Source organism: Phodopus roborovskii, unplaced genomic scaffold, assembly GCF_943737965.1.
Source record: "Phodopus roborovskii unplaced genomic scaffold, PHOROB, whole genome shotgun sequence".
In the NCBI taxonomy this organism is placed as follows: domain Eukaryota; kingdom Metazoa; phylum Chordata; class Mammalia; order Rodentia; family Cricetidae; genus Phodopus; species Phodopus roborovskii.
In genome coordinates, this window is record NW_026125572.1 from 32,649 (window position 1) to 48,052 (window position 15,404).

General features: G+C 38.0%; 1 protein-coding gene across 2 annotated transcripts in view; it reads right to left on the reverse strand.

Annotated features, from left to right (window-relative positions):
• Positions 1-391: 391 nt before the first annotated feature.
• The window catches only part of Dcun1d5 (defective in cullin neddylation 1 domain containing 5), a 29,688-nt gene continuing 14,675 nt past the window's right edge, over positions 392-15,404 (reverse strand). Inside the window, exons 5-8 of one of the 2 annotated variants that reach the window (XM_051177786.1) lie at positions 3,940-4,048; positions 3,758-3,862; positions 2,109-2,211; positions 606-706 (exon numbers count right to left, since the gene is read on the reverse strand). In XM_051177786.1, the coding sequence (XP_051033743.1) occupies positions 651-706; positions 2,109-2,211; positions 3,758-3,862; positions 3,940-4,048 (373 nt within the window). In that variant the 3' untranslated portion in view covers positions 606-650. Of the gene's footprint in view, positions 707-2,108; positions 2,212-3,757; positions 3,863-3,939; positions 4,049-15,404 lie in introns of both variants that reach the window. The other variant, XM_051177787.1, reaches the window with a different exon arrangement.

Below are 15,404 nucleotides of genomic sequence, written 5' to 3' on the forward strand. Positions count from 1 at the left end.
GACCTTGCTTTATAACTTAACAGAAATAGAGAAAACTTACAATTCACATTAAGAATACTTACTGAAAACAACGATTAGAATGTAAGACAACTTGAACATAATCATTCCAACCCTACACTCTTTATAAGGTTTGTACATAAAACAGCTTTTACAAAAACCTAAAGTTGGAGTCCTTCCCACACCATGAGCTGGTATCAGAAAACAGTGCCCCACAAGTTAAAGTTACTATGCTTTCTCATTATGCAAAGAGGAATATTGACAGGCTACATGTCCAAATATTTAGATTGCTTAAAGTCTTTAAAGTTCTACAAACTCATAGTAATTTAGAACTCCAAAAGTTCAAGAAATAAAATTTACCAAAATAAAAACCACTGACACTCAATGCACATCCTCACTTTAAGGCCTTTGTCACAACTCTGAATCTTTATTGTTCTGAAATAAATGTTAAAAACATAACTTGAAACAAAAACATCAATATTCAGTCTCAGAAGACGTGGCTCAGTGCCCATCACATGTAACAAGAAAACTTCCTTTAAAAAAAAGGAAAGAAGTACTATGAGAAGTCTCTCGTGAGTGAAAATGCACCCTTGTATGTCCTCCCTCTCTGTATCATCTTCACAAGGTCTGCATTTTCTTCACAACAGTTCTTGCTATGATGTTTGACGGATTTTTTGCCACTCAACAAATTCATCAAGTAGAACAGGCCCTAGGCAGAAAAAACAAGTTGTTACGATTCAGTAGACTCATCCCTCTAACAAGCTCTGCGGTGGCAAGGGCCCACCTGACCTGTCCATCATCTACTGCTCTCTGTTTGTTTTCTTTCCCCAGGGTTATTTCCTTCCCTAGAAGTGTTTCATGAACTCCCCTATAAATAACTTGAGACAAAACTAACCTTTTCCCATAGCACTGGCATTTAAACACTCAGCAAACATATTTCTGCTACATCAACAAGTGTGAGCACTTGTTAAGGGGAGTGGCCACGTAGGACTGACTTTACTCTAAAAACGAGACACAGTAAAAAGAATAGCATAAAGCAAATGCCTATTTCCTGACTGACTGATATTCTAAAAAAGAAGTTTTATAATGTAGAGGTTGCAAATGTTTACCAACAGAAGCCAAGTGGGCAATTTAAATGAGGTTTCAGTATTTGTGATGTATGGGATTCAGTATTTGAAAATGTATGGAAAGTATGACCACGAAGAGATATGCTTGTCCTGTTTTTCTCAAAACATAAACCCTCTGGGTGTTCTTTTGCCTCTTGCTTTTAGCAGACCATACAAAAACAGCCGGGCAGGCAAAGCAGTAAACGGCAATGTTGGAACACTGCGTGGACTGCCAAACTGGAGAGCAAGCTCAACACAAGCCACTACTGGGCTCCAACCTCTGAAACCTACAAAGGAATACAGGTGCAAGGTGTCAGATCTTCTGATAGTTCAAATAAATTTACAACTTTACTTTTATATCACACCTCTCAGCTTTAAATGTTGACTCAACATACACAAATATACACAGCTGCAGTCTCTATGTAGCTCTTGGGCTGTTAGCCTACTGCAAAAAAAATGAGTATTTCTTCAAATAAACTTAAACTCTATGTGATCCTGTAGGGAAAAAACACTACATACTCAAGGCAGGCTATCTTTGGTAGTACCTTGTTGTCTCTTTCGCGTCAAGTGTGCTATGTCCATTTTTGTTATAAAGCAAGGTACCTTTCCATGTACCCCGTATGAACACTGAAACACACTACAACACTCCAAAATGACGGTAGAGACAATTTTATTAAGAGTTCTGCAGAATTAAGTTGGCTTATTTTTTGTAGCTTTGTCCTTTTAAATGCATGAGTGAAACTTTTCTTCTACTCAAAAGGCAAGAACAAAGTAGGATTTTGGCTTCTAGGTTGAAAAATCATCATTTAGCTATAATGTCTAGTCACTTATCCATCAGCATACATTTTATAACATTGCTGAATCTAGACTCTGCCTCCCCCATATTCTGATTAAATAACGAGCACTGTTACACTAATTCAAACTTTCTGTTAATGCCTCAGAATGCACAAACTCATTTAACATTTTTAGGAATTTTATTTTCATAGGAATGCATGGTATACTTACAAGCACCATCTTCATCGTAGTTACTAAGATCGGCATGAACTGTTCTGCTGAATTCTAATACATTGTACCACTGATCTTTGTTCATAACACGATACTTTGATTGCTGTGGAAAATGATATAAAAATTTGGACTACAGAACCAACATTCTTACTGGGACTTGAATTTAGTGATTCTCACTGTCATTTATTTGGCCTTTTCTAAAACATTTTCTTTCTTAATTATATGCTGTTCTAGACTCATTTACGTTATATTTTCTTTTCTGAAAGGCAATAAGACTAACATTTAGAGCATCCAGTTGGTTTGACGTTTCCACTATACAGAATTTATTTGTGTACATTAGCTACATTTTGAAGAGGACATCCTCAGCCATAGTGGAAACAATATGTGCTTGGATCCAAATTATAATGTGGACTCAATTGAGTGCTCTTGGGAAAGTGACTTCTGTGGCAGAGAGCTTGGTGGGCAGGTGCTCAGGGTTCCTTCACCAGCAGGACAACTAGGTATAATGACACACACCTATGATCCCAGCACTTGGGAAGCAGGATGATCATGAATTCAAGGATGGCCTGGGCTATCCAGCAAGACCCTGTCAATGTCTCCATTAAAACACAAACCATCTCTCCTCCAAAACAAAACCCAACCACCCACCAACAACAACAAAATAAAAACCCACCACTAAGCTAATCCCACCCCCCTCCCAATTCCCTTGGCTACTAAACGGTAAAACTTGCTTGAATACATCTCATTTTTTTCAGAGACTCACAGAAGTTAGTAGTTTTGTATTTAACTAAATGTATTTTTGATCGACTAACAAGAGGAAGATATGTATCATTAATCAAAAATGTCAACTTTGCTGGTCACAAAAATTTACCAATGTACAAAACTCCTTTATTCAGGTTTTAAATAAAAGTACTCTGGAAAAGTTACTGTGACAAGTAAATCATAGGACAAGATGTTGTTTCCAATAGAAAAGGCGGTTCTATTTAAGAAATGGTTAGAAATATGTCCCCAAACCTAAAGTTGAAAGGTTTAAAAATAAACAAGACCACACAAAGCGACCAGTGAGACAGCAAGTGTCTTAGAGCTGGCAGGTGCAGCATAGCTCTTAGAGGATGTGTATTCCGTGACACAGTATACGGTGCACAGTCAGTGCAGTGGGCGACTGTTACAGCCATGCTCACATCTGTGCAAGCAAAACATTAACAATTTATTTCTTAACACTGAGTCAATTACTGCTAAAATAAGTCCTACTGTATATGTTTCTACCAAGACTAGGGGATGGGGAATGGAAATAAAGTACACATTGGTTTAGAAGCTTGAGATTTGTGTATTAGCATCAATTTTCTCTCACAAAAACCTCAAGAAATTAAGTATATGCGAAATGTCTATGCTATTTTCCTGGGACTCTTCGTAGGTACAATGCAAATTCCTTAAAATGCAAAGCATGTGTTCTATCAACAAATTACACTCCAGTTCGTTGCCAGTATATTATGTACAGAATATATAAGTAACACAAATTTTGTCTTATCCCCACAATAAGTATGTACATATTTTAGCAGATTTCTTTAATTACTCATTCAGAAATTTTTAAAGTAAGAATTTGTTCCTTACAAATATATTTTCAAACATTTAAAGATACCCATACATACCTCCAGGTACTGATAAAATACTGAAAAGAGTGGCCACGTTCTCCCAAGCAGCAGTGCTAACATAGACTTAGCAGTGTCAATATCAAGGCTTCTCTGATCTTTATCCTATAATATTAGCGAAAATATATGAATACACTCATAAAATCAAAACACTTAGGATCTGAAGGGGAAGCTGTACCTACCCTTGCAAAATCAAAGGCATATCTGTAGATATTCTTAAACGATGAGATGTCATTCAGCTGTGAGCGCAGAAAATCAAATCTGCTCTGTAACTTTTCTGTGCAGTCACACCTTAAAAGACAGAGGTCAGAAGGGAAGCACTCTAAGACCAAGTGCAATAGGAACGTTCTTTAGCTCTGGCACTGTCAGTAGGACAACTTCAACTAAAGATGTATTTTAAACTACCAATACAATTAATAAAGCTGATAAAACTTGACAACAGAGTACACTACAGTTTCAAGAAAAATAAAACATTTCAATAAAAAATTCCAAGCAAATCACAAACAGGTCTTAGTGTGAGAGTCAGAATGCCTGCCTACTGGGCTCCAGAACCCATTTTTAATCCAAGTACTGCCTCTTCTCAAAGGCTGAGCAAATGATAAAACAAGTTGCCTAATTATTTCTAAAAATGAAGACAGTAAGCAGAATCATCTCAATCAATGGAATACTCAAAAGTCTTGCTGGTTTTCTATTGCTGTTAAACTCCACTGACGGGTTTTTCTGGTCACTTCCCACACCCTCAATGAACTCTAGTGATGGGAGATGTCATTCTGTAAATATGTTTCTCCTATTAGTTAATTAAGAAAACACTGTTGGCCAATAAGAAAGCAAGATAGGCGGGACTAGGAGATGAGGATGCAGGAAGTAGCGGAGGGAGATTTAACATAGAGGACAAAGAAAGCATAACTCCAGACCCTTTCTCCAGTAAGCCAAGATCACGTGGAAACATTTAGATTAATAGAAACGGGTTAGTATTTAAGACAGAGCTAGCTAATAAGTTATGCTAGTAACAGGCCACCAGCATTATATCTAATACAGCATCTCTGTGTGTTATTTGGGCTGGCGTGGCTCTGGGACCAGGCCAGTGGGAAAACCCGCTCGTAACAAAATGGTGTCCAACGTGGTGCAGAGAACTTTCACTTAAAACTTGACAAAAGCTTAAAAAGGGGTTTTAGAAACAAAAGAACTAAGACAAACAAGGCTTCTTGGTTAACAGCATTTTTCTCAGTTGGGCTCTATTTTGCTAGAGACAAACAGAGACTTGCATGGCTCCTTTAAGGGAGGTTTCCCAACTCAACATAAGCTGCAAAAAAAATCCACCAAAAACCAATAAATAAATAAATAAACAAATAAATAAATAAGCCACATGAAGATGGAAAGTACACAAAAAGTCTGGATACTGTATGCTATAATAATGTCTTTAAATTGCTCAACTACTAAGGAAGAAATAATTGCTACAATATACTTGATTATTAATACTGCTAAATTATTCTAATTTATATAAAATAGATAAAGATAAAGTGCTTTGACTCCAAAATTTAAGTCTAAGGACAGGTTACTGGGGAAAAGGATTTCTATTGTTGTTTCCACAGAAAATGAAAAGCTATGGATTCCTTCCAAACTAACCTGGTTTGATAAAGCTAGACCCCCTGAAGCAATGTCCCAGGTGATCCAACATTCAAAACAGCTGGGACAAGACAGACTTACAGACAACTACAGCCATATTTTCTGAGTCTTCTTAGGATCCCCCACGACAGTGCCCCCTACCAGCAGGAAGCAGTTAGGAAAGAATGACGCCCGACTTCCCAAATATTGACTATAAATGTTTGCTTTCATTTAACTGGGGTTGGTTATAAATGGTTAATGACCACAACAATATCTTTTTAAAGGAAAAAAGGGGATTATGGTCTAGAAATGAATACTTTGTTTTGAAATAGATTTTCATTTATTGATACAAATTTAAGGTCAATTTTGTGATATGTATAATGTTTATATAGCTCATATAAAAATGTAATGTATAACTTAGTACAGATTATAGATAGCAACTTTGATAGTCAAAACTTAGAGTTAGTTAGATTTTCATGATATATTTGAGATGGATAGGCATTCTTCAAACCTTTTACAGACCTTCAGATTAATAGAAATGTGTTAATATTTAAGACAGAGCTAGCTAATAAGATATGCTAGTAACAGGCCAACAGCATTGTACCTAATACCTCTGTGTGTTATTTGGGGCTGGCGTGGCTCTGGGACCAGGCTTGCAGAAAAACATGCTCGTAACACTCTAGATGTTTTCATTTACCACTTTCAAAAGTCATTATATTTCTTCTATTGGAAAGGATGCAAAGTAGAACTCAAGACCTAATTCAAACTTGCCATCTACATGAAATCACCTGACTTCTCTTGATTAACCAGTACATCATCTATTGTAACCACTCAAACCAAATTTCAGAATTCATGAGACACAGACATGTGGTCTTGTAAAATTTAACCAAGATTTTCATTATCGTAAGTCAGCAATGTGAGCATCTATGTGGCATGGGTCATAATTTTATTAAACTGGAAAAAAAAAATTTGGTACATCACTATTGTTAAATCTTTAGTATCTATAAAAAGCCATTCAACATACAGATAGGGCCTTTTAAGAAATATTCCTTGGTAGCTTTGATAACAATCTTATAGCATCAGAAAAAGAATTGAGGGTTTAAAACTATTTTGTGAAAAATTTTTAAATACTGCAAATAACATTTATCCATACTAGATAGAAAGTAGACTTGTAACTACTTAACATTCAAATTTTGTCCAAATTTTCTGTTTATTTCTAACCTGTTTTTACTACCTAAATTTTTCTGATCCTTCTATTACTTTCATAAAATCTGATTTAAGAGGACATTATAAGGATGGGAGATGAGAGCATACATTACATATATACATGTATGACATTGTCAAAAAACAATTTTAAGTAATTAAAAAACTGATGTTGCTTAAAATTATGTGTATTTTTAACCTATGCTAGTGCCATTTTTTTAACTTTTAGTTGTTTTCTTGCCCAATATGGCTAGAATTTAAGTCATTTAATATAGCATTTGAGATTTCAGATTTTCTTTTTAATGCAATTTCCTTCCATGTGATCACAAATTTTATTAAGAATTTGCTGCTTGTATTATGCAACTATGAATGCTAACTTCCCAAGGTGTGTTTCAGGAGTGGCAGTGATAATCTTCTCAAAGCAGGTCTAAGAGAGAATGAGGAAGAGGAGTCCGGAGAAAAACAATACAGACTTTCAACGTGTTTGGGCCTGAATGGCTACAGGAGGGCAGCAACCCAAATGAGAAACTTCCTTACAGAAAATGCAATGCACATGCATGACACAAAACCGAAGATACTGAATGAAGGCACGTGTGGTGACACACATGTATGTAATCCCAACCTTTGAGAAGTTAAGGCGGGAGGAGTCTATGTTCAAGTCCAGTCTAGGTTTATTGTAACAAGATCTTAAATTCTGAAAGGGAAAGACTTGGAAGAATGACATATGGTAGCAAGTTTACTCAGTTTCTTTTTGCCTCAGATATCCTTGAAGCTGCAGATGACAGTAAGTTGAGTGTGGTGGTAAATCCCAGCCTGGGGAAGCAGAGATAAAAACAGAACCACTGGAGCTAGGGTAGATAGATGTTCAGTGATAAAGTGACTTCATGTAAGCCGTGCACCAAAGTACCATGCCAGGCAGGTGCTGACTGCGCTTTCTTTTTTTATTATTTTATTATTTTTTATTTTACATATCGATGTCAGTTCCCTCTCCCTCCCATCCCATCCCCCCTCCCCACTGCACAGGGAGGGTGATGGCTTCCAGAAGGGATTATTAAAATCTGTCAAGTCATTTGGAGTAGGGTGTAGCCCCCCCCCACCTCTAGGCTAAAGGGTATCCCTCCATGGGGAATGTGCTCCCAAAGTCCTTTCATGCACCAAGGATACATCCTGCCCAGGCCTTCTATCTGAGAACTATGTTCAGGGGGCCTGAGTCATATAATGCTGGTTTCCCAGCTATCAGTCTGGGGGTGACTGAACTGTTTCCAACTGAGGAACCCTGCCTGTAGAGTTGAGAGTAACTGAGGATGACACATAGGCCTCCATACTGACAAGTACACACGTTTGCACACTGCACATGTGTGCCCACACACATATACATACCACACATAAAGAGACAGGAGAAAAGAAGAAAACCAAATGACTTCTGATGACATGCTGATATCATCATAGATCAGCACTTTAGTCAGCCATTGTCAGAGAAGCTTCTTCCTGCAGCAGATGGGAACCCACAGCCAGACATTACAACAGAGGGAGAGACCTCGAACACATAGCTCTAGATGGGCTGTCTCCATTAGATCCCTCCCTCAGAGCTCAAGGAACCTGGTAGAAGAGGAGGCAGGAACAGTATATATATGAGCCAGAGGGATGGAGAACTAGGAGAACAAGGCCCTCTACAGCAACCTGAGCAAAGCTCACACGAACATAGGCAGAATGAACAGCATGAACAGGGCCTGCCCGGGCTGCACCGGGTCCTCTGCACGGAAACCACAGCTTTCGGATCGGTACTTTTTATGGGGCTTGTGAATGAGTAGGTCTGATTCTTATGCCTTCTCTTGGAACTGTTTTATTTTTCTGTTGGCTTGGCGTGTCCAACTTTGATATGATGGATCTTGTTTTCATCTTATTATATTTTATTTCGTTAAAAAAATTAAACAATTTTCTTTATGGGGGGGGGGGTGCTGGGTGTATAGCTCAGTGACCCAGAATTGGTCTAGCAATGTCCCAGGTTCAAGAAGACTAAGAAAGTAGTAGCCTATGAGGACAGAAGGCTCTAACTGTGAACACTATTCCAGTCAAGTATCACCAAATACAGTGATCCAACTCCCAGCAATGGCAGTGAAGACTGAATTAGCGTCCTAATGTGTCCATGTTCAGCAGAGTACAGTAAGATCAATTCCTCAAATCCCAGTGTCACAGAAACTATACAAGAACGTGGGCTTGTGCTCACTCTAGGGAATAACAAGCTTCCTCTTCCCAAGGGTGCTGCCAGGGTTCCTTGACAATGAATTAAGGCCTTCCTTCACCAACACTCAGTAGTAACAAGGACACAACTGCACTAAGGTCAGTGACTTTGTGCGTGTGAAACAGTAACAAGGCCTCCAACAAGTTCAAGAAAAAGTGTCAGGACCATGGGCTGGGTTGAAACTTATTCCTGCTCAGGAATAACACATTACATCCCCGCTTGAGAGCAGAATGGTAGCTTTAATGTCTCCTTGGACCTGCCAGTAAACAGCAGACCCTCTCCTCCTGGAGTGGTGGTACAATACACTAATTAAATAGCAAAAGTATTGAGTAAGATCCAAGGTCCATTCATTTGCAAAATGACCAGATTGTCCAAGTTTCAATAGAAAGATCACTTACCAAGATAAGAAGGCAGATTTCAAAAGAAATGTTTAGACATATCTCTCATTTTAAAGCAGCTGTCATAAAAATGCTTCATTGGTTATGACTAACTTACTAAAATGAAACTGCAAAAAAGAAATCTACAAAAAGGAACAAAGTGTGTTGAACAAAGTAGAAATGCTTGGACTGTAAAATACCATTTCAATAACATGTGTTCTAAACAGAAATTTGTATCAGCTAATGAAACCTCAAAGAAAATGATCAGAACAAAGAGGATGATTGTATATGGCAAGGGGTCAACTCATCTAGACATAGCAATCCAATATGTACCAAACAACAAAGCTGTAAAACACACCAAGAAAAAAATGACAGGACTTTATACTGTGTGTTAGCTGCACAGTACCTAGAGCTGTATTCCCAAAAAAAAAAAAAAAAAAAAGGTCCCAGGCAACTGAGTATCCATTTACTGAGTTTGTCATCAGTCCCCATCTGGGAGTAATCTAATGTGCTTTCAGAAGGTCTTAAAATGTTGTTATTAATATTCATGATAGTTTATTAGCCAGATTTTAGGGATCTACATATTTTAGGAATATGATATGGGTGACCTTGAAATAAAGGCCAAATAGATTGCAGATGGATAATCTGCACCATGATTTCTGGCCTTGGATTACTTTCTGTAATTTATAGATGAGTTACAGTATGCCTTTTCAAAATAAGCCTTTATATTTTATTGAGCACTTAACCATTTTCCATGGAAATTACTTCTTTATACTTAGTCTGTTATACTGCCATAAATGTGATCATTTTTTTTTCTTTTTGGTGAGTCTAACTTAGTCATGCCTAGTTCCTTACAATATACTTCATGTAAAAATAATAATAAAAAAAAATCTATTCTGGCTGCCTATTAGAAATTTTTCTCTCAGTAGCTGCTGATGTCAAACAGCACAAAAATACTAAGTAAAGCTACAAATCCATTCAACCAGTATCATGGGAACGCATCTCATTTCACATATTACTAAAACGATGGTTGGAAACTTGGGAACCTTTAAGATCTCCACATGAATCAGCTGGAAACGTTCACTGGGTACTCCACATTCAGTTACATTTACCCCCTTCTGTTTCATGACTTAAATCAGGGCCATGTCTTTTATAGGCTTGAAGCTTCAAAATGCTTTCACTTTTTTTTTTTTTTTTAGGACACACCCCAAAATGCAGACTCTTAAGGCTTGCTACTTAAGAAGGCAAAAAGTTAAAGATAATACAACCTTCAATGTTATTCACTTCCCTAACAAAGCTTGTAAATTAATTTAACAGCTTTAACAGGGGCCATGATAGGAGGGGAGTCCAGCTTTCCTGGACAGTACTATAGGAGACTCTTACAGTATGTTAAATGAAGCACGACCTAAATATAAATGACAACATAGGTAGCATATTGAATTACGATAAATTTAAATTTTCTGTCTAAAGAAAAAGAATGCATCAAACACAATCATATAACACACAATGACTGAGCAGTCACTAGGGAGGCAAGAATCCACTAGAACATACCAACATGATTTACAGCTCCTTACAGCACCCTATATGGGTCACAGCTCCATACGGGACAATCATAAGTGTGCGTATTAGGCCAAGTCATAAAACTTTGGCAACAATCAACATTTTCCAAGTACACAATCATCAAAAGTTAAAAAAAGATTAAACAAATGAGGTGTTTCTGTGGTGTTTGTCCTTGTTGAATCACCTAACTTTACTTTAGCCTTCGTTCTGAACACATAACCCACACACAATGCACCATATGAATTGGCCAGACAAATGACAGCAAATGCTGCCTCAAATACCTTGGTTTAGCTTCCAGAATATTCAGTTACAAACAACAGTTTCTTCATTTTATATACATACAAAGCTTTCTCCATTCTAGAGACTTGATTAAGTATAGAGGACCAATTTAGTATGTTCCTACCATCACTTTTCAGCACGCACAAACTTAGGATATCTTTATATTCTATACTGCTACCTAATGTTTGGTTTTTAAAAGTGCTATTTTAAGGGGGCTGGAAATAAGGCTCAGCAGCAAGGATCACAGGCAGCTCTTCCAGAGGACCAGGGTTCAATTCCCAGCAACCACATGGCAGCTCACAACTGTCTATAACTCCAGTTATAGGGGATCTGACATCTTCACACCAATGCACATAAAGTAAAGTAAATTTTTTAAAATGCTATTTAAGTTATTGACTTAAACTTTGGTTGGGATTAGGACATAATTTTCTAAAATTTTCTGAAATAGCCCTAGTCATTTTGCACCATGTTATGTATGTTTTCTCCTCTCTGCACTGAAAATTTTAAATATTACTCAATTCTGATTCTGAAGAACAACATAGATGGTCTACAACTGTACTGAGCAACACATACTTAGCTAAGTACTTTTTTAAAAAGACTTATGTGTGATGGGAGATGTCATTCTACAAATGTGTTTCTCATACTGGTTAATGAATAAAGCACTGTTGGCCAATAGGAAAGCAAGAGAGGAGGGACTAGGAGACAAGGAGGAAAGAGGAAGTAGGAAGGAGGAGTCAAGATGGAGAGACTGGAGAGAGCAGGACGCCAGCCGGACTCTCCGGTAAGATGAGACCACGTGGAAATACATAGATGAACAGAAATGGGTTAATACTTAGACAGAGCTAGCGAATAAGAAACAAGTAACTGGCCAACAGCATTTTATCAAATACAGCATCTCTGTGTGTATGTTATTTGGGGCTGGCGCGGCGGTGGGACGGGACCAGCGGCAGGCGGAAAAACCTTACTCCTTACATATGTGTGGGGGATATCTTGCTTACCACATGCATTAGAGCCTGTGGGGCCCAGAAGAGTGCACGGGATCATTTGGAACTGGAATTATAGATGGTTGTTAGCCACCATGGCGGGTGAGGATGGATGTAAGTGCCAGGAACTGAATATCCCCTCCAAGGCATCAACTGCTTTCAACCACTGAGTCATCTCTTCAGCTCCTGACTTAATTCTTATGTAAAGATAAATAAGCACATCACTCCCATTAATATGTAAATTTCCTCTGTCTTGCATAAGTGATAAAACTATATGTATGTTTTAAAATAAATTTCATTTATTTATTATCATCATATTTGATTTGCATGCTTGTTTTATATACCTAAAAAACATCTTGGGGTTACTACCCCTCTAGTTTCCACAGCCACGTGCACTCATGTAGACATAACTACACATACATATACAGACACATACATACACATACATAACTAAAAGTAAAATCTTCTAAAGCTGCTACACCAGTTAAAATGAGGCTTTATAGGTTTTCAACTACTACATAGCATTTGCTTGATTGACACATGCAAGTATGTGCACATCTTCTGTAAGTGTATATAGTTTAGACCTAAGGAGCTTTATGATTAAATGAAATACCAGAAATAGGAGGAAAAAGAACCAGAGTGGTTCAGTTGAGTGGTCCCACTAATGTATCAGCTGTGTTTTTTTGTTTTTTGTTCCCTTGTGTTCTTTAGATGTATCTATGGCATTTCTAGTAATTGGTGCTGGGTAGAGAAGCCTTATTTCTTATTACAGCAGCTTGTTATTTTTGTAACATGGTGATTTGGTTGAACATAATACAGTAGTAATTGATCTCCCCTTCTTCCTGGATGAGTGAGCAGATGATTAAATAGTGACATCAGCATTCTTAAGTACATTCAAATGAGCAACATTTGGCTTCTGCTTCTGTTTTAAATGATGCTGTGTTTTTTGATTGTGGTCCGAAGCTTCTAACACTACTTGGCATCTCCTTCCTTCCTTGGAGGTCTCACTAATTCAAATATAACAGATTTGATGACGTGTTGATAAGGTGAGGTCTTACTTGTCTCCACTAGGTCATCTGCATATAAATCCAGTGGTTATAGGGTTTTGTTTTAGGGGCATTCTTTCATTTGATTAATGTTTTTTAGCTGATGTTCATAGAAAGGGTGAATCCTTAGAAGTGTACCACTAGTGAAAGTAAATCCTATCTAAGAGTATGTTTCTTTACAGCGCTGAGTCATACCATCCTTTGGGCCCTCTGCTGGACAAGTAGAAGCAAGTCTCAAATAATGCCTTTCAAATTGTATCCTCTAGCATTATAGATGTAGGACAGTAGTGTATCAGACCTCTGTGAATGTAAATAGCTGGTACCTGCTTTATGATACATAGTAGTGATCGTGCTTTATCAGAGATGTGCTTAATGATGTTGCTCAGAATGTTTTCTTTCCAGATGATAACAGTGAAGGTAATAAAACAGACAAATAGCAAACGGTGCCAGGCACAAGAGTGTGACTGTGCTCTTCTCTGGGATTTTGTTTTATACATTTTTTTTCTTAATGGACTGTGCTGGGTGCCTCTACAATTGTGTTCAAATGACTGCAGAACCTGGCAAAGCTATTGCTGCTTTTGATGCACAACATACTGCTATTATTGGTCTTTTGTGTGTGTGCGTGTGTGTGCGTGCACGCGCGCACATATGTAATCTGAATTTTGAAAACTTCAGCTGTGCTGTCAACAATGGAAAAAAGTATTCCAATTTACTGTGTTGAGTTGGTATTGTACAGAAATTAGCAGCCATATTGGTCTAGAAATGTTGAACTTAATTTTTCCCCCATTTGTACAGGGTAACACACTATATTAGATTTGTAAGGTCTTATGTACATGGGTTTGATTACAAAAACTAATAAAGTATTCTCTAAATTAAAAACAAACAAAAAAAAGTAAAGTCTCCTAAAACATAGGAATAACTTCACAGGACAGCCTCAAGATAAACTTTTCAACATGGTTTCCTTATTCCTTCTGCATGTATATATAGCATGTACGTATAGTACATATAGTGCTGGTTAGGTACACATGTTGGCACAGGTCAAAGACAATATCCAAGGCCTTCTCTGACCATTCTCTACCTTCTTTTCTAAGGCAGGGTCTTGCACTAGATCCGGAGCTCACTGATATGGCTAGTCTAGTTAGCACCTTACCGCAGGGATGCCCTGTCTCTGCCACCCCAGTTCTGCGGGTTACACACTGATGTCTGCCCATTCTTTTGGTATGGGCACTGGCACACAAACTCTGGCACTCATGCTTGTGTTGCAACTCCTTTATTCACTCAGCCACCTCCCCAGCCCCAGCTTCCTGACTTTCAAACAAGAACAGTTCCGAGATTAGTAAACATCACAGGGGAATACATATGTGTAAAATTCTTAGCACAGCTCTTAGCTTAACTGTGCTCCCTTTAGGGCACACAGAAGCCAATGCACCTACCTACACTACACTCGTCCAAACAAATCCTAGCATCCATAATGGTCTAATGAAGATCTTGAGTAGAGAAAGAAGCAAACATCACCAAATGTGCTTCCCTCACCCCTGATTTTTTTTATATGTATGGGTGTTTTGTGTCCCTGTGTGCCTATACACATGTGTGCCATGTGTCTGTAGAGGTCAGTTACAGACTGTTGTGAGCTACCATGTGGGTACTGAGAACTGAGTCCAGGTCCTCTGAAGAGCAGCCACCTCTTAAATGCTGAGCCACTTCTTCAGCCCTTAATTATCTTTATTAAGGTGAGGATAGAGCCCAAAGCTCTGTATTTATTACCGATACCGACATAAGCTAAGCGTATGAACAGAACTAGCAAAACCAGTAACCATGTGCAGGCAATTATCAACACACTATTCCCACATAAACTCAGTAATTCAGAATGTCAGTCCTCTCAGAACTTTATATATAGTTAAACAGTCCATCGCTAACAGCAAGAGATCATGTTTTGAGTAACATCTCAATAAAACCTTAGAGAGTTTTGGGTTCCTGCTAATGTAAGATTTCCAGAGAACACTGTGGTTTGAATGAATACAGAATGAACTTCCATTTCAACACAAGGATTTAGAAAAAAGTAAGTCAAGTCTTTTAACCAAGAGGAAAGTTCCTTTATGAGGCAGATCTAAGTGAGGCTCTCTTCCCTATGTGTGAATCTCAATGAGCATGCGGTGGCACACTGACAAATAACAGACCTTCTCCACAGCACATTTACCAATGAGATAAATGCCGTCTACCTCTCATGGTGCTGGAATGTAGGGGAAAGCACTTTGAAATTGTCTGACTGGGGAGAACAGAGAGAAATATGCTAATGGCAATCAGTAGTTGGCTTCAGCTCCAAATGAAGGAGAGTCACACATCACACCTATC